This window comes from Phragmites australis, chromosome 3 (assembly GCF_958298935.1).
Source record: "Phragmites australis chromosome 3, lpPhrAust1.1, whole genome shotgun sequence".
In the NCBI taxonomy this organism is placed as follows: Eukaryota; Viridiplantae; Streptophyta; class Magnoliopsida; order Poales; family Poaceae; genus Phragmites; species Phragmites australis.
This window is the reverse complement of record NC_084923.1, coordinates 46,878,975-46,897,555: the sequence shown is the minus strand read 5'-3', so window position 1 is coordinate 46,897,555 and position 18,581 is coordinate 46,878,975. Positions and strand designations below refer to the sequence as shown.

Sequence of the window (18,581 nt, the reverse complement as noted above, 5' to 3'; positions counted from 1 at the left end):
CAAAGGCAATGACTTGGTATAGCAACCAGATGAATGGACATGTATATATAGAGGTGGAAAACTAGCCGTTGGAATATAGTCGTTGAAAAACTAGCCGTTGAAATATAGCCATTCAAAAAATAACTGTTAGAAAAATAGATGTTGTAGAACTAGCCATTAAAAATATATCCGTTCGAAATAACGCTATTTAAAATATACGATTATTAGTTAGTTACAAGATAATAATAAAAAAGAACTAATTGACATATAGAGAGGCAAATTTAGGGTGTCGGTTAGAGCACGCTGAGTAGTAGGGAGGAAAATATGAGTAAGGAGCTCTTTACTCAAGTAAATAGGGAGGCAAAAATAGCAATTCTATTGGAGTTGCTCTAAACCAGCAGCACCTTGCGACCACGCATGTGGAGGCTAATCTCTCACTGAGGCGTTGAGCATCGTGATAACGTCAGGTCGCTAATTTTTACATTATGGGAAAAATGCAAAAATCCCTCAAACATCATTTGGATTTTGACTTTCCCCTCAAAAGATGTTTTGGTTGCAAAAAACCCCTAAAGATTTGGTTTTGTTACAAAACACCCCTAAAAATTAAAAAAAATTAAACAAAATCACAAAAAATTCTAAAAAAACTAGAGATAATTCTAAGACCTTTTGTGAAATTTGTTTTCAAAAATAATATCCTTTGCATCATATTTCATGAAGAGTAAGTTTGAAAAAAAGAAAAACGTATAGCTCATTTATTAATTTGAGTTAAATGCATAGTTAATTATTTACTAATCCAAAAATCATGAAACAAATTTTTTTAGTCTTCTTACATGATCCTCTATCTTCTAAAGATACATGAAATTTTGAAATAGTTATTGTGTTCAAAGTTTTGATGTGCTATTATGTACTTTTTTCAAAAAAAAAATGCAGGATTATTTGTATAGACATTATCTCTGTTTTGTAACTTTGGTTGCCAATATTTTCATTAGATTTATTGAAAGTACTTTGGTAATATAACATGGGTGTTACTAACATATTGTTATAAATATTGGCAACAAAAATTATGAAACAGAGATAATGTTAATATAAATAAACCTACATTTTTTAAAAGTGCATTATAGCACATCAAACTATTTATTTATGTATTAGTAGTCTAAGTTATTATAACTAGATTGTGCCACATTTGTAAACATAATATGTTTTTGAAGGTTAGCATTATATTCTGTATATAATAAAAAGTATAATTCTTTACTGGTATTTTGAGGAACAAAATGGTTTGGGCTCAAGATAGAAATCATTTTCTGCACATGATTCCATTTCCGTGTTGAACATGTCACAGTTTTCCTTTTTAAAATCATGCGACGTCATGTTGATATGCAAACATGAAATGTATCCAATCAAGGAAAATAAATATATAGAGTCCTTTGGCACTATATAATATAATGGCAAGGTGAGGATCTGGGTAAAAGAAGTCGGTTGTGGCCAGCATTGCAGCAAAATTGAAGTGTTGTCTTTATGTCTTATTAAACTCCTTTCTTCTTTTCTTTTGCGTTATTGCTTTCTCCGTGTCTATAAACTTGCTCGGACCTAGATAATAATTGTGATTATTCAAGGAACATACGCTGAGATTTCAAGTTTGAGTCATTGTCAGGACAAATTTGAATGTCTATTTTTTTTCTTAATATAAAGTTGCATAGTTCTTTCTAGCTTGGTCTGGTTTTTTCATAAAGACGGTCCACTAACGTACGCGGCGTCATCGAGGCCCATATTCGAAGCACTGCAGCCCATTTACGGTCTACTAAAGGCCTACCGTGCGGTTCAACACTTGTTGACGTGAAATGTGGCCCACTAAAAACGTCATTAGCGGCCCTTTGACCACCGATGTTGTCAAGAAGTTCAACCTATCAACGGCCCATGCTGAGTGCGGATTGCGGCCCATCATGAAGGGATTAATTGATATCAACGGATAGACGAGAGAATCGACGGATTAATTTATATCAGGTAGGAGGAATGGACAAAATAGAGAATTCGTGTGTCTACTATCTACACCCTTATATGAAATCGCTTTTCCCATACTGTAGAGGATCTGCGCCCGTCACGGGAGGTATTTGGTGACAAGCTCCAATGACAGCACCCAAACAAATATTTGTTTGGTAGAGCTCTCAGAGCATTTTTCTGGCTGGAATTAGAAAGAACTCTGTCAAACAGCAGTTTTCAGTTTTTAGCTCTTTGAATAGAATCTATGAGAGTGATTCTCTGAAATGAACTAGAAGCTAGAGAACTGAAAAAACAGTTTTCACTGATTCACTTCCCGCACAGAATCACTTTATTTATATATTTTATTTTAAAAAATAACTAGATAATCATTTTCAGCTACAGAATCATTTTCTTAAAAAAAATCACTCAACATATAGAATTTAGATTATGAAGAGCTTACCAAACAGGCCCCTAATGGCTTGGCTGGTACCTTCACGGGAGGCATTCGGTGACAAGCTCTAATGGCAGCACCCAAACAAACTTAATCGCCTGGCTGGTACCTTCTCTTTAGTTTGGATCGTACTGCATGTTCCCTTTGGCTCGGCTGCTTCACGTCACACTCATCAATAGCCGTGGTTGAAGATCACATGTGCAGCTTGAGCGACCTGGTAAAAGACACGTTAAACTAACCAACCTAGCTCAACGAAGCACTCCCTCCGATCATGTTTACTTGTCGTTTCAGCGGTAGAACTAGTATTCCTAGCGACATATATTATTGACCGAAGAGAGTAACCGGATTTGACATAGAAATAGATCTTGCGCTCGGTTCAGAAAGTCAGATGGACACGATTTTGGGAGCTGCACACAAACACCGCAACAGTATGGAGGTAGAGTATAATAGTAATTAGACACTTGTTGGCAGCATGCAGTTCCATCCGCACGTGGATGAACGCCAAGGGGCAAATAAGTTACGAAACGTGACCTTCACTAAATGGAGCCGTAAAGTCGGGAACAACTGTACAAGAGTGTTCTCATAGCATCTCTAATCGACTTCCAAATTTTGCTCTTATATCGTCGTATAAAGAGCTTCTTCAAAAGATTTTATTTCTATTTCTCCACACGCTTCAATCGACTCTAAATATCACTCTCTAAATTTCATTCACATATATTTTATTAGTATCTTATAAATAAAAACTATTTATAATGGTTATATTTCTAACGGCTAAATTTTGTATATATTTGAATTCAAATCGAATTAAAAGAATAATATCGCATGAAATGATAAAATTGCATATAAGGCGAGAGGGAAGCTATCTTCAACCTGCTCCTACGAAACTGGATAAGATACCACTCCCACTCTGCAACTAAATAAGCATCCGTTTCATCACAATCTAACAAGGTACGTATATTTAGAGTTTATTTAGTAGAATTTTAGATTTTAATTTTTTTAAGCTAGGTATTTTTAATTCTAGCAATTGGTAGAGCCGGAGGTAGAGCTAGAATGGTTAGTATACCGAGGGTGATTGTATGAATTATTTTATTTTTATTTTAATATAAAAATAGAAATTTAAATTATCTTATATGAATCAACAAATTTAAAATCTGATATAGAACTGAGAGCCAAACACAGCCTTAACAACCGATTTGATCGTACTCGTAGTAGTAGTTTTCAAGCTCATAGCGGCCTTGTTACGCCGAGTAGCGTCAACCAGGATATCACAGAGATCGTGTTAGCCTAGATACCGCTACACTCACGAATCGGACAACATTCTGAATTGTTAATGCGCACACCATCATCCACTAGCCGTGGAATATCCACTCTGCCCAGCGACCGGGACGCGCGAGCCGACGTGACACGAATCGGGTTGGAGAAACGCGCCCCGTCGCTCTCGCCTTGGATCCTTGCGGTGCAAGTGCAGGTGCAGATGGGGTGATGAACCGATGAACCGTCTCCAGATTAGCAGCGCGCCGATGGCAGCGGATGTGCTTGCGCTGGCTCAGCTAGCTGTATGCGCAGCATGGGTGGACCGTTCCGCGAAGGTGCCACGCAGCGGCGATGGGGTTTGGTCGTGACACGAGCTCGGAATTTTTGTGCTGTCTGACTGCCGCCTTCCAGGACCGCTGAAACTGGACGTTGCCCGGCGGCCGGCTCGCTTCTGATCATCGTTCATCCGACCCATCCGATCGACTCTGGAATGAACGAATTGATAGTATCTGTTTCTGTCGAATAACAGTAATTCGCTAGTACCTTCGTTAAGTATCTTGACGACGGCAGTTTTTCTTTTGAGGTGTTTTGTGGTGCTTGCAAATTGTGTGGACCATCCATTGGTGGCAATTCAATGCTTAACAATCAGAGGAACCTATGCGAAGGTATCAAAATCGTGGACCAGGTACTAACTAAAAAATAGGATGAAAGGTTAGGTTGGTAAATTGCTACAGCATTAAAATTGAGATGGGGTAAAATGAAAAAGATATAATCCCAACTATTATGGGATGAAACAAAATCACGTCTTCTTTCCTATTTATCTGCTTGATTTATGTGATCACAATGCCTACAACCTTGTGAATAGAACCAACGTCTGCATTGTCGCAGCGACATGGAATCGAGGAGACAAGGAGTGAAATGACGAGTAGACAAATGGGTTGGACCACGACGGATTGCGGGATCGGAAGTAGCCAGTGGAATGAAACGGAGTGCGATAATAACTGTAGCTACACCATGCGTAGGGTAGTGCGACGGGTGACGACACCCTGCAAATAGCAAAGCGGTTGCTGACCAAGCAACATGACAAGCTGTCCTCGCCGGAGTTGAATATGTACCAGTGTTGTTTAGCATCCACCATGTAGGAATTTGAAGAACGGCCGCACATTCATAAACACTAAAAAAAGGTTGAAATTACATGTTGAACAATGGCTGGACATGAACGACGTTGATGGTTAAGTGTACAGGAGCACAACTATTTTTTCTCAGAGTAATCCACAAGTTCACCAGGTCCTTGAATCCATCACAAATGTTGCATGTTCTCATGATCGAGTCAGGCATGGCTTCTTACAGACCGCGTGATGTTCGTGCAGCAGATCATGGAGAACACTTCTGAGTCCAATGATGCGGCTGTAGAGGAAAAAGCAGTGGTGGGGTTGGATTACTTGTGTCAACAAATCTCCATTCCTAAAATACCCTTCTATTAATCAACGATAGTCTTTTTAGTGGTGGTACCTCTTGGTACCTTGCAAGCACAATAAAACTTCTCTTTTCTTTTTACTTATCTTGCACTACTTGCTACTACTAATCTTAGCATGACCATGTAACAGATGATGAGTATGTAAGTAGGATATGGAACTGTGTATCCACCTATCACAATCATTTTCTCTACCATGACGTGCAATTTTTTCAGTAGAAACATCGCACGCCTTACCATCTAAACTCGTGTGCACCTAGGTTCTCTAAAACTCACATCCAGAGCGGACAAGGGCGCTGCCACTCACGTCCCCACCAAGACTCCAACCCTGAGTTTCAACTATACTAACGGGAGCCACTACCACCCGGGCTACGAGCCATTCGCCCACGACATAGAAACTGAAAAGTATCCCATCCGCATAAAAGTCTTGATGTTCTTGATAGCAAATCCTCCAATTGTCCACCTCTACCTAAGAAAAAATCACCAGAAATAAAAGCAGCAGAAATATTCGCACATTTAGTCGTATCTCCAGGCATGAACAATATGACATTTATGACTAAGATGCTTAAAGAAAGAAAATGTTAAACATTTATATCAAAATTGTAATTTTTAATGTTAATAAATACTATATATGTTTAAATATCATTAATTATCTTATTAATACTAATATAAACATCGATATTTAAATAAACACATATGTTACTGTAGCTATGAAAAATCTAATTTTTTTCATAAGCATTTTCTCTAAACAACCTATTATACATGCTCTTAGTTATATGTCGCGGCGCATGTAATACTCTCTTCGTCTTATTAATATATGCCGGAATTGGCCGGATCTCTCGAAAGAAAAAGAGGTATTCGCGTCACGCTAGTCGGAGTCTTTGACTACGCCGAGCATGTGCTCCACACATCGCTGTGCGTGCCACTCCCGAAACCCAGCAGAGCACCCCTTTGTGGCACCGCCCCTCACTAAAATAAGCCCGATCTCGCTGGCGCATGAGTAGCGATCGATGCAGCCATCCAAAACGGGAGCAGTAAGCAAACCGTCCGCCCCGGACTTTTTGCCGGCTCGGCGGCGAGTGCATCTAGCTCTTCCGGCCGTCCTTCTGATCCCATCGTGCATCGGCTGCTCCATCGCTGCCCTTGCGCTGTTGCACACAGCTAAAAAGGCAGACCAGGCACTAACATATATCGTGTGCCTTCGATCTGGGCTGGGGTGATTTGGACCCTTGCCTCTTGGAGCGCATGTGTACTCGAATACTCGATATGCATAGTGGTGTGGGAGTGTGGTACAGTGGCGAAACTAGAGGAAAAAAAAACCTATTGCACCATCTCATTGTATTTATAGCATATATAATTTTTCACAGAATATTTTACTAAATAGCATGCACCATGAGGATCAACGTGGGTCACTGGTGTGATATGCGTACGTAGTCGTAGGTGTGATATGCGTTACCTTGTAATAGAAAAAAAAGAATACTCGATATACATGGTCGCGACCATCATATTCCCTTCTCGCCTGCAGCAGTGAGTGACAGCGTGAGCAGGTCCCAATATAATATCGCGTCTCTTTCGGCCGGTCCAGGGCCGGCGTCGTCAGCGCGTGCATCACCCGCCCTGCCGCCCGAAGGGAAGGCTCGTAGTCGTAGTATATAACATAATCCCAGAAAAACATTTGAACAACGGCATAGAAGCGACTTTGATCTTCGACGACGGCCGCGCGAGCCACTCCGTTCTTGCGCACTCTTAGTGCACAGGAGGGAGCTGCTGAGCTGGTCATCGAGGCTGTGGAGGAGATGGGGAAGGCTGCGGCGGAGACAGTGGTGCTGGCCGTGAACGGCAAGCGGTACGAGGCGGCGGGCGCCCACCCGTCGACGACGCTGCTTGAGTTCCTGCGCACGCAGACGCCCGTCAGGGGCCCCAAGCTCGGGTGCGGCGAAGGTACGTCATCCATCGAGCGCTGGCCCTTCATTGCCAGACCCATCTTGTGCACGCATGCTTCGGTTTCTAGCTAGTTTCCTTCCTCCTTGTTTGGTAGCTGGGCGCAGAGTCTTGGTCTGAACGAAAAAGGAAATTACCAAGTACACGGTAGTTAGGGGCGGAGACAGACCCGGTGAGTACAGGGCTCTCTCTTCTCCCTCCTTCACGTCTTCTTCTTCCACCTTGACCTCTACCTCTATCTCTAATCTTCAGTAGAGTTCCAGCCGGTAGGGCCACAAGCAGTGGCAGATCCAATGGATGGTACGGGTGGGCTGTGGACTACCCTAAGAATTTGCACCGGCGAGCTGGCGTGGAGCAGCAGCGTACGGGCACGGCGAGCAGAGCAGCAGGCGCAGAGCAACGGCGTGCGAGCGCGGCGAGTGGAGCAGCTCGACTCCTGTCCGTTCGGCCGTCCCTCAATGGCTCAGCCTGCCAGCGCCGCGGGCCTGGGCTTGGCTTCAGCGCGCGCCCTAGACCACCCTTGCCCAAATTCTTGGATCCGCCACTGGCCCCAAGCCCGCTGTAAATCCGCCCTGACAGTAATAGTCTCCCTCAAAATGATTCATTCATACGATTGGTGTCCTCTCTTCTAGTCCTGACAAGAACTTGTAGATGTTTAAACTATAATAACTGCTGTCCATGCATGAGTATTCTCCACCTCCAGTTCTCTCGTAAAGGAAAATTTGCAGAAAAGAAACAAGTGGCGAGGGAATTCTAGTACACGTGCATGTAGGTTTTACCGGACATCCGATTTCAGCTTCTTCTGCTCGGCCTTTTTGTGTTCCTGGTGAGGACTGGCGCTGTCGTTGGCCCCACTCCTCTTGCACTTTTACAATTTTCCCACTGTGGCAGGTGGTTGCGGTGCATGCGTGGTCCTCGTCTCCAAGTACGACCCAGCCACCGACGAGGTGACCGAGTTCTCGGCGAGCTCCTGCCTGACGCTGCTCCGCAGCGTGGACCGCTGCTCGGTGACCACCAGTGAGGGCATCGGCAACACCAGGGATGGCTACCACCCCGTGCAGCAGCGGCTCTCCGGCTTCCACGCCTCGCAGTGCGGCTTCTGCACGCCCGGCATGTGCATGTCCATCTTCTCCGCGCTCGTTAAGGCCGACAAGGAGCCCGGCCGCCCCGCCCCGCCCGCTGGCTTCTCCAAGCTCACCACCTCCGAGGCCGAGAGGGCCGTCTCCGGCAACCTGTGCCGGTGCACCGGCTACAGACCCATCGTCGACGCCTGCAAGAGCTTCGCGGCCGACGTCGACCTCGAGGACCTGGGTCTCAACTGCTTCTGGAAGAAAGGTGACGAGCCTGCAGATGTCAGCAAGCTGCCGGGTTACGACAGTAGCGCCGTGTGCACCTTCCCGGAGTTCCTCAAGTCAGAGATCAAGTCTTCAGTAGATCAGGCGAATGGTCCTGCGGTGGCGATCTCTGCCGACGGCTGGTACCATCCTAAGAGCATCGAAGAGCTTCATAGGCTGTTTGATTCTAACTGGTTTGATGAAAATTCTGTGAAGATTGTGGCTTCAAACACTGGGTCTGGAGTGTACAAGGATCAGGACCTCCATGACAAGTACATTGACATCAAAGGGATCCCAGAGCTTTCAGTCATCAACAGAAGCAGCAAGGGAATTGAGCTTGGATCAGTTGTGTCCATCTCTAAAGCCATTGAAGTGTTGTCAGATGGAAATCTGGTCTTCAGAAAGATTGCTGATCACCTGAACAAAGTGGCTACGCCGTTCGTTCGAAACACAGCAACCATAGGTGGAAACATAATCATGGCACAGAGGTTGCAATTTGCGTCGGACATTGCAACCGTACTCCTAGCTGCAGGTTCAACTATCGCCATCCAGGCTGCTTCCAAAAGGCTGTGCCTCACTTTGGAGGAGTTCTTGCAGCACCCTCCATGTGGTTCTAATACCCTACTGCTAAGCATATTTATCCCAGATTGGGGTTCAGATGGCATCTCCTTCGAGACTTTCCGAGCAGCCCCTCGTCCATTTGGCAATTCTGTCTCATATGTCAATTCTGCTATCTTGGCAAGGACATCAGGCAGCCATCTAATTGAGGATATATGCTTGGCGTTTGGTGCTTACGGAGTCGATCATGCCATCAGAGCTAGGAAAGTTGAGGATTTCCTGAAGGGCAAATCGGTGAGCTCATCTGTTATACTTGAAGCAGTTCGGTTGCTTAAAGATACCGTTTCACCATCGGAAGGCACAACACATCCTGAATACAAGATCAGCTTGGCTGTCAGTTTCTTGTTCAGCTTCCTGTCTTCCCTTGGCAACAGCTCGAATGCACCGACAAAGGTTGACAATCCCAATGGGCCATATACTAATGGAATTACAAATGGTACCACTGAGCACTTACCGGAGGAGTATATTAAGGCTGACAGCAATGATTTGCCAATACGCTCAAGACAAGAAATGGTTTTCACTGATGAATACAAGCCAGTCGGCAAGCCAATCAAGAAAGCCGGGGCAGAGCTCCAAGCTTCTGGTATATATTCTTATTTCAACGCATAATCTGATTTAGCTTACATTTAATTTCCATAGCTTGAACTTCTGAACATGATTATTGCAACCTTTTCCTTCTGCATACTGCACAAAATAATAATCTGATTGTCCTTTTGTTCATTTTTAGTACGGTAGTTTAGTCAGTGCTGAACCATCTGATAAGCTCCATCTTGCATATTTTGTTTCTCACATTTTTAGAAACTGTAGTTCCTCTCTTGAAAAATGCACTTAACCATATTCTTTTTTCTTACACAGGGGAGGCAGTGTACGTTGATGATATCCCTGCTCCCAAGGATTGCCTCTATGGAGCATTTATCTACAGCACACACCCGCATGCTCATGTAAAGGGTATTAACTTCAAATCATCTTTGGCTTCACAGAAGGTCATCACAGTTATCACCACAAAGGATATTCCCAGCGGTGGACAAAATATTGGATCCACCTTCCCGATGACAGGATCCACCTTCCCGATAGGAGACGAAGCACTTTTTGCTGATCCAGTTGCTGAATTTGCTGGTCAAAATATTGGTGTTGTGGTAATGTTTCTTAAGTGTTCTTTCAGATTAAACAAAACCAGTAATATGCTTATGTATATCCAGAATTTAGAAAAAACAGGCAAGCTTACGGTGTCTTATTGCTTTTCTATCACTCAGATTGCTGAAACACAGAGGTACGCCCATATGGCAGCAAAGCAAGCTGTTATTGAGTATAGCACAGAAAATCTGCAGCCACCAATTCTGACAATAGAAGATGCCATCCAACATAACAGCTACTTCCAAATTCCCCCATTTGTAGCTCCTAAGCCAGTTGGTGATTACAACCAAGGGATGTCGGAAGCTGATCACAAGATTTTATCAGCAGAGGTACATACTTCGTTTTGTTTAAGATGATGTGATACTGAGTTTTCGACAAGGCCAAAACTCACACCTAGTATTTTCATTTCCGCAGGTAAAACTTGAATCCCAGTACTATTTCTACATGGAAACACAAGTGGCGCTAGCTATTCCTGATGAAGATAACTGCATAACCATCTATTCCTCGTCACAAATACCTGAGGTCACACAAGGTGTGGTTGCAAGGTGCCTTGGCATCCCACTTCACAATGTCCGTCTCATCACCAGAAGAGTTGGAGGAAGCTTTGGTGGAAAGGGAATAAAAGGAATACATGTATGTCCTGACTAACCATAGCTTTGCTTTGCTAAACATTTTCTATTTTCAATTACCAGTGTATTGCCAACTCAAGTTAATGATCTGACCAGAAAGCTGTTTGAGAGGCAAAATTTGTTAGAGATGACCATGAATTTACTCTCTGTCAGGTTGCATGTGCATGTGCCGTTGCCGCATTCAAGCTGCGGTGTCCTGTTCGGATGTACCTCGATCGCAAGACGGACATGATAATAACAGGTGGGCGGCATCCTATGAAGGCGAAGTACTCCGTCGGGTTCAAGTCAGATGGCAAGATCACAGCCTTGCACCTTGATCTTGGGATCAATGCTGGAATATCACCGGATGTGAGTCCATTTATGCCAACTATTATCATAGGGGCTCTCAAAAAGTACAACTGGGGCAATCTTGCATTTGACACCAAGGTCTGCAAGACAAATGTCACATCGAAGTCGGCAATGCGGGGTCCTGGAGATGTGCAGGGCTCTTTCATTGCGGAAGCCATCATTGAGCATGTTGCCTCGGTGCTCTCAGTCGACACTAATACCATCAGGAGGAAGAATCTTCATGACTTCGAGAGCCTTGCAGTGTTCTATGGAGAAAGTGCGGGTGAAGCTTCTACATACAGTCTGGTCTCCATGTTCGATAAGCTGGCCTCGTCTCCAGACTACCAGCACAGAGCTGCAATGGTCGAGCACTTCAACAGCAGCAACAAGTGGAAGAAACGCGGCATTTCTTGTGTGCCAATCACATATGCGGTTACGCTTCGTCCGACTCCAGGCAAGGTGTCTATCATGAATGATGGTTCCATTGCTGTCGAGGTCGGAGGAGTTGAGATAGGGCAAGGGCTGTGGACTAAAGTGAAGCAGATGACGGCATTTGGGCTGGGACAGTTGTGTCCTGACGGCGGCGAATGCCTCATCGACAAGGTGCGGGTTATCCAGGCGGACACACTGAGCTTGATCCAGGGAGGGGTCACCGGTGGGAGCACCACTTCTGAAACTAGCTGTGAAGCCGTTCGACAGTCATGCGCTGCACTTGTCGAGAGGCTGAAGCCTGTCAAGGAGAGTCTGGAGGCTAAGGCTGGCACAGTGGAGTGGAGTGCCTTGATTGCTCAGGTGAGGATAAAGTCTTGTGAATTCCAACTTTGTCAGTAACAGCCAACAATTAAGTTGTTTGATAATGATACCAAGAGTTACAGTTGATTTAATCTTTTGCCTCCCTCCTTTGTAGCATCAATAAACTGCAAGCAGCATCGGTAGCAATTTAGTGTGGTGATCTTGTAGGTGTGAGGAAGTCGCTATCTGACAGATTCAATTGTTCATGGCATTTTTTCCTCACTTGCAGGCGAGTATGGCGAGTGTGAACTTATCGGCACAGGCATACTGGACTCCTGACCCAACTTTCGGGAGCTACTTGAACTATGGAGCTGGGATTAGTGAGGTATCGCTGATCCAAATTGCAACAGCAACACTGCAAATGCACTTACCAACCCAAATTGTTAGGCTGCACCGCTGCAGCTTCACTTCTGCTCCATGCTGACACATGATTGGCAATTTGCAAATGAACATCACAGGTGGAAGTTGATGTCCTGACAGGAGCAACCACAATCCTACAGAGCGACCTCGTGTATGATTGCGGGCAGAGCCTGAACCCTGCTGTCGACTTGGGGCAGGTCAGCTCCCAAAAAATTGTTCATGCAGAACATTGCATCCATGGAAATGTACTTCTCTGAACGCTGTTCTTAATTCACTCAGGTCGAAGGTGCATTCATCCAAGGAGTAGGCTTCTTCACGAATGAGGAGTATGCGATAAACTCTGACGGCTTGGTCATTCACGACGGCACATGGACGTACAAGATACCCACCGTCGACACCATCCCAAAGCAGTTCAACGTCGAGCTGATCAACAGCGCCCGCAACCCGAAGCGCGTCCTCTCTTCAAAAGGTGAGCTTTTTCAGTTTTTCTCACAATGCTTTATCCCCTCCACCATTCTTACAAACTTTCTCAACTTCCTTGGAAGTGAAAAACATCAAAATTTTGTAACTTGTAAAAAATGACTGCCTGCAACTCTAACATCCCGTGGCGACCTTTATATGGACTTATGCAGCATCAGGCGAGCCACCGTTGCTCCTCGCAGCCTCGGTGCACTGCGCGATGAGGGAGGCCATCAGGGCTGCCAGAAAGGAGTTCTCGGTGTGCACGGGGCCCGCAAACTCCGCCTTCACGTTCCAGATGGACGTCCCGGCGACGATGCCCATCGTCAAGGAGCTCTGCGGCCTCGACGTCGTCGAGAGGTACCTCGAGAGCGTGTCTGCTGCCGATCCAACAACAGCGAAAGCGTAGATCTAGCAGGCCTCAGGCTGCAGCCAGCGCAGTGCTCGTGAATGAGGTTAATCATCAGTGTAAAATAATGGCTTGTTTAGCTTGGGCATAATGTGTGTTGCTCTGATGTACAAAAGAGATAGCAATGGCGAGCAGTGAGCCGTGGTGTTTGTGAATGAGGAGTGATGAACAGTATAGAGGGAAATCAAACTAAATAAGCGACGGGAAGATCAAATGTGTGGAGAAAATCGTGTGATTGGGACTGGTTTTTGAAGCAATTTTACAATGAATCGTTCAGAGGTGCGCACCTGCCTGGGTAGATCGGGATCGGATTGAACCGGCTGGGTTAGGACTCGCCGCCTCACTGGCTGCCATGCGTTCGGCGTCGTGCTCGCCAACGGTGGCTACTCCTCCCCGCGCGCTGTTGCCCGTTGCTTGGTCCCATCCCGTGCTGGCTGGCGAGCGAGTGTAGCGACCGCGCGCCTAATCGAACTGGCGACGCGGCGCGGGAAGACGGATCTCTCTGCTTGGATTCGAGGGACCTAGCCTGCGTACCCGTCATGCTCGGGACTCATGCTGCGCGGGTTTTGCCGCTGCCTTTGGGCCCGGTGGTCGGCGTATTACCGCAGCCGCCGGCCAACCAGCCTCGAGTGGCCGGCACGGTCGGTCGTTGCTTGTACTATGGTCTCTCCGGCTTCTCAACAGGATTAATCACTAATCAGAAGCGTCGAGATTTAATCTAACGGACGACGTGCACGACAGCAAACTTGAATCCGAATACGGTTTGGCTGCCTTTCCTGAGCGGTTGCGGAATTGAGTTTGAGGTTTGCTTGAGCTTTTCATAGGAGGGTGCCACCATCCTACGAATCTAACCCATTTTAGCGATAAAAATATCAGAGGAGGTGCTTAAAAAAACCTTTTTTTTTTCTTAACTGCAGTGGCACATTTGCTTAGGTAGAAAGTATAGTGCTTACTTAAGCACATTTGTTTATATCAGTGTTAACAATATAATTAACTATATTTAAGTACATGTAATCTTTTTTTTAACACTTAGCATTGTTCATGTCTTTAGAGAAAGTCTCTAGTACAAGTGGAAGTTGATATTTTCATCCTATATCCATTTTATTCACTTGTTGGCGGTTTGTGTAGAGATGAGTACAAAATATAATGGGGCAAAATTTAGTGCAAGTTGTGATTTTCTTCAAAAGCTAATTCTGGATTATGGCTTCGGAGAGCTGACGTAAGTGGCGGATCCAGAACTTGCATGACGGGCATTCGAATTTTGAACGTAATGAAAATTGGGCAAAGTTGATTACGTCACACTATTTTTGAACTGTAGTGTAAACATATCACTAGAATTCATCCTCTGCTAAAATGCAATATTTTGTTCTCACATTTTTTAAGCTACTAATATGTACCGTTTCGTCTATTTTTCATGACATATGCATGATATATGATATGTAAACTATATAATTATTTTTTTCTCCAAAAATTTGTGCATTCAATTAAATGCCCTTGAATTGAATGGGGTCCGCCCCTGGCTGACGCTTCAAAGTTCTAACTATTTTGCATCATAACATTTTTATTGAATTTTGATGTGGATGATAATGTCTCTAATAACTCTAGTGATAACCTTATAATTCACATAGGGGTGATTGGTTCCTCACATCCAAGGATTCTGGCTCCGCGGATACGTATAATCTTAAAGAGAAGTGTATTTAGTTACCCATATGCATTGTTCCAGTCTGGTCCGGCGGATGCAAATGTACGCCCACAACATGTTTCGGGAGTAAAGCTCTATTCGAGCTTCTCTCCGCAGCCTGGCTGGGCGGATGTAGACTGTTGCATCCGCTCATGCAACCCAAAATATTTCATGCCGTGCCGTGCTTTGGACCGTGCCGAAAGTCGTGCCGTAAGCAGTCCAGGAATGGCACGGCCTGTAGGACCCGTGTTGCCGGGATCTCCTGTGCCTCCTGTATCAGTCCCTGGATTACGTAGCTGATACGCACAGTACAACAGTTATAGTATCATAGTCAAACTTCGTACAATACATTAGCGTATAGTGTACTTTAAGTTACAAACCATATTGTACCTTACAAATATGGCCTAGCGGCCTTCATGAAAAGCACAGCGGAAAAGGACCCAAGCCACAAGCAGCGAGGGTGCGAACACGACACTTAGACTACTCTTCGTCTCCGGCTTCGCCCCCGGCAAAGTCGGCATTATCTTCTTCATCTGAATGACAACAAGAGTGAGTACAAAAGGTACTCAGCAAGCCCTATACTACTTTCAAGGGTTTGATAGATGCATAATGAAGTATTTCAAGGATAAGGCTTTACGGAATAGTTTTAGCGTAAAGCAATTTATGCAGGTATTCAGTTGTATCATCAATGATTAACTTTAAAACAGTTTTAATAGTTCAAAACCAGTAACAAGTTTTATCTGGGAGTTTTCGGTCCTAGGAGGGGCTATACCTCACTCCTCAGTCCCTTTTTACCACATCTGGTGCACACCTAGTACCACACAGCCTCTGGCGATATCGAGCCAGGAAACATCACCATACGGACATCTAGTCCACCCACTCACTCATCAAGACACACGCACCCTGAGTCTAGTCAATGCGATTGCTGCTTTCGCATGTTCATAACCGTGGACACGGCTATTCGAATAGTTTTACACTCTGCAGAGGTTGTACAACTTTACCCACGCGATATGCTCAGCCTCCCACTGTTGCATGCAGGGGAGCGAATCATACCGAGACCCTCCATAACACCTTTCCTGCCGGGCTTTTCCACGAGACACGCCCAAGTACCAGAGCTGCATGCTTCCGAAGGCCAGCATCCCTTTTTAAGCCTTGGCCGGTACTAGAAACCTCCAAGCATGCGGGACAGGATAGTACTTGCCTGCTCGTTGCTCTCAGCCTCCTGGTAGGATGTCCGACCCAGTCCAGTGAAAGGAAAGTCAAGTCCTGCCCATACAGGATGCATGGTTGTACGTAGTGGCTAGGCTAGACGGGCCGCAATGACTCGGTCCTTAAGCGGCCGGGGTGGGCATCTCCCAGCACGAGTATTTCCACAATACCACATGCCCCCAAGAGCATCCCCTCCCACAGAGGACTACTCTACCTGCCCCCGCCAAAACAGTTTTCACCAGTTTTCACACATCTCCCACCATAACCCACACACCATCAAGGATCTCACATCTATCACAGAATTCATATCCATCAAGATTCATGGCATGACTTTAATACTGGATAATGGTAATTTGTCACCTCCGAGGAGATGCAGTTTAAAAGCGACGCCTCTGAGGAGACGTATTCAATCCTAAGCATGCTAGATATCAAGACGTCTTCCATCGTTAATATAGATAACAATAGGTAATCCTAGGGTGATATGTATTCTGGGCGAAGTTAGTTATGGCATGGCAGTGTTGATAGGATTAACTACTACAAACAATTGCAAAAGCATAATACATAGCACCTGCAGTAGTATTCCCAGTTTTAGTTGAGCATGTAGATTATCGGAAAACATAGGTTCAATATGATCAAGGAAAATAGGACTTGCCTTCTCCGGAATTCTCCTCTTGATTTTGGTCAAAGTCAGGATCCTCTTCAGCCTGAATAATCCCAGCACAGATCTCGCAAAACAAATGTTCTTGTTCCCGCTCTTGCTCCTCTGTAATTCACAACTACGATCAACACGGCTAAACTAAAGAAGAACCGATTAATACCAATTGAAAAGCCAAACAAGTCCTAACGAACACCACGAGGTGATCAATGAGTAGATCTTGATTTTCGATGAATTTCGGCGAAAGAATCGCCGAAATCGGAGCCAGAACGGAGAAGTTACGGTTTTGAGAATATTTAAATCTAGAAAACATGGAAAGACACTATTCATGGGTGGGCCCACTGAACAGTGAAAGGGGCCCATATGAACAGTGACCAGGTGGGGCCCACTTGGGCTCCATCCGGGCCTGGATGGGCCGGGCCTAGGCCTAGGCCGGGCTCAGATATACAGTAATGGGCCCGCACAGTGCGGCCTACAGAGTCATCGGGCCGGCGGCCTATGGCCTCTAGAACCTGGGCCGGCCCAGGGGGCATGGCCCATTTGCGGTACAGGCCGGCCGGTGGGCCAAGCGGGGGTGCGCGGCAGGGCAGCCCACGGCGCACGCGCGCAGCGTGCGGCGGAGGGGAGGGGATTTGGCGTCGGTGGCGAGGGCTACGACGGCGTGGCACGGAGAAGCTCGCCAGCGACGAGTCTCCGCTAGGGTTTCACCGCGAGAGCTAGACGCCGGGGCACTACGCGGCACGACGAACTCGACTGACAGCACGACGACGACGGTGAGCGGCGGCGGCGGTGTCAGATCAGTGCCGGAGGGGGAAGCGGCGGCGCGGCAAAATTTGGCAGCACCTCCCCTGCATGGGGAGGCGTTCTTCCTGCAAGAAAATGGGGCTCTGGGTCCCGAAGACCTTGGCACGATGGCCGGAGAACACACATACGACGCAGGCACGCGCCGGCGGCGACCAGACGCTGCGGCGGGAGAAAAATGCTCGGCGGCGCGCGACTAATAGCCTCTAAAGGGCTCGGAAACTCCCACTAACTAGCCTAGGGGGATCCTAGGGGGCAAGGGGCTCACCGGAACGGCAGGGACGAGACGACGGCCGGCGGCGAGTTGCGAAGAGCGGTGGCAAAGCTTGCGGGCTCCTCTTCGCGGACGGCTTGCGTCGGTTTCTGACGAACGGGAGGCGGCACGGGAACGGCGTCCGACCTCCGATACTCCTTGACAGCCCGTCGACGGTGTCGACTAATCGGCGAACGACGGTGGCGTAGATTGAGACGGAGGCGGCGGTGATTTGGGCGGCGGTGTGGATGAGGTACAGTGGGGGGGGGCGAAAAAGGGGGAAAAAAAGGGGAGCCAGAGGCTCATATTTATAGCCGGAGGGGAGCGGGGCAGCGGCAATGGCGCGAGCACGCGGCGCATTGTGCTGGCCTGGTGAGTACGGTGGCGAGCGGCGTGGAGGGCAGCGAGGCGCGCGGCGTGGCAGCTTCGCGCTGCTTCGGTATGGGCGCGGGCGCAGAAGTCTCCGCGGCAGGGCATGGGCGAGTGGCGCTGTGAGAGGGAGGGGGAGAGAGAAGAGAGAGCGGTAGCTCAGGGAAGTGAAGGACGGCGGTGAGCGGCGTCCTCACTGGCGGCGGGAGAAAGGAGAGAGGAGAGAGGAGGCGCTTGGTCGGGCGGCTGGATGACGCGCGTCGCGGCGAACGGCTGAGAGGAAAGCGTACACGGGCGCGGACGCCTTCGTGAGCAGGCGTGCCAGCAGCCGAGACGCGCGGCGGGTTGGGCTGAAAGACGGCCCAGGCGTGGGGATAGGAAGGGCGGGGTGGCCGAATGGGCTGGGAGACGGTATGGGCCGCGCCAAGGAAAAGAAGAGAGGCCGATGTGAGCTAAGGGAGAAGAAAGGAAAAGA

At 46.8% G+C, this 18,581-nt stretch overlaps 1 protein-coding gene across 1 annotated transcript; it reads left to right on the top strand.

Annotated features, from left to right (window-relative positions):
• Nucleotides 1-6,888: 6,888 nt before the first annotated feature.
• On the top strand, nucleotides 6,889-13,352 carry LOC133913493 (indole-3-acetaldehyde oxidase-like). The gene is made up of 10 exons (XM_062356661.1): nucleotides 6,889-7,076; nucleotides 7,968-9,611; nucleotides 9,884-10,164; nucleotides 10,282-10,491; nucleotides 10,577-10,795; nucleotides 10,945-11,910; nucleotides 12,140-12,235; nucleotides 12,369-12,467; nucleotides 12,550-12,739; nucleotides 12,903-13,352. The coding sequence occupies exons 1-10, from the start codon at nucleotides 6,932-6,934 to the stop codon at nucleotides 13,136-13,138; spliced, it is 4,086 nt and encodes a 1,361-aa protein (XP_062212645.1). The 5' UTR covers nucleotides 6,889-6,931; the 3' UTR covers nucleotides 13,139-13,352.
• Nucleotides 13,353-18,581: the final 5,229 nt, after the last annotated feature.

What these genes read in the sequence shown, in the direction of transcription:
- LOC133913493 (XM_062356661.1), top strand. Translation starts at nt 6,932, where the DNA reads ATGGGGAAGGCTGCGGCGGAGACAGTGGTGCTGGCCGTGAACGGCAAG. An exon ending in GGCAGAGCTCCAAGCTTCTG is followed by an intron (nt 9,612 to 9,883) that starts GTATATATTCTT and finishes TTTCTTACACAG; the next exon opens with GGGAGGCAGTGTACGTTGAT. An exon ending in GTCAAAATATTGGTGTTGTG is followed by an intron (nt 10,165 to 10,281) that starts GTAATGTTTCTT and finishes TCTATCACTCAG; the next exon opens with ATTGCTGAAACACAGAGGTA.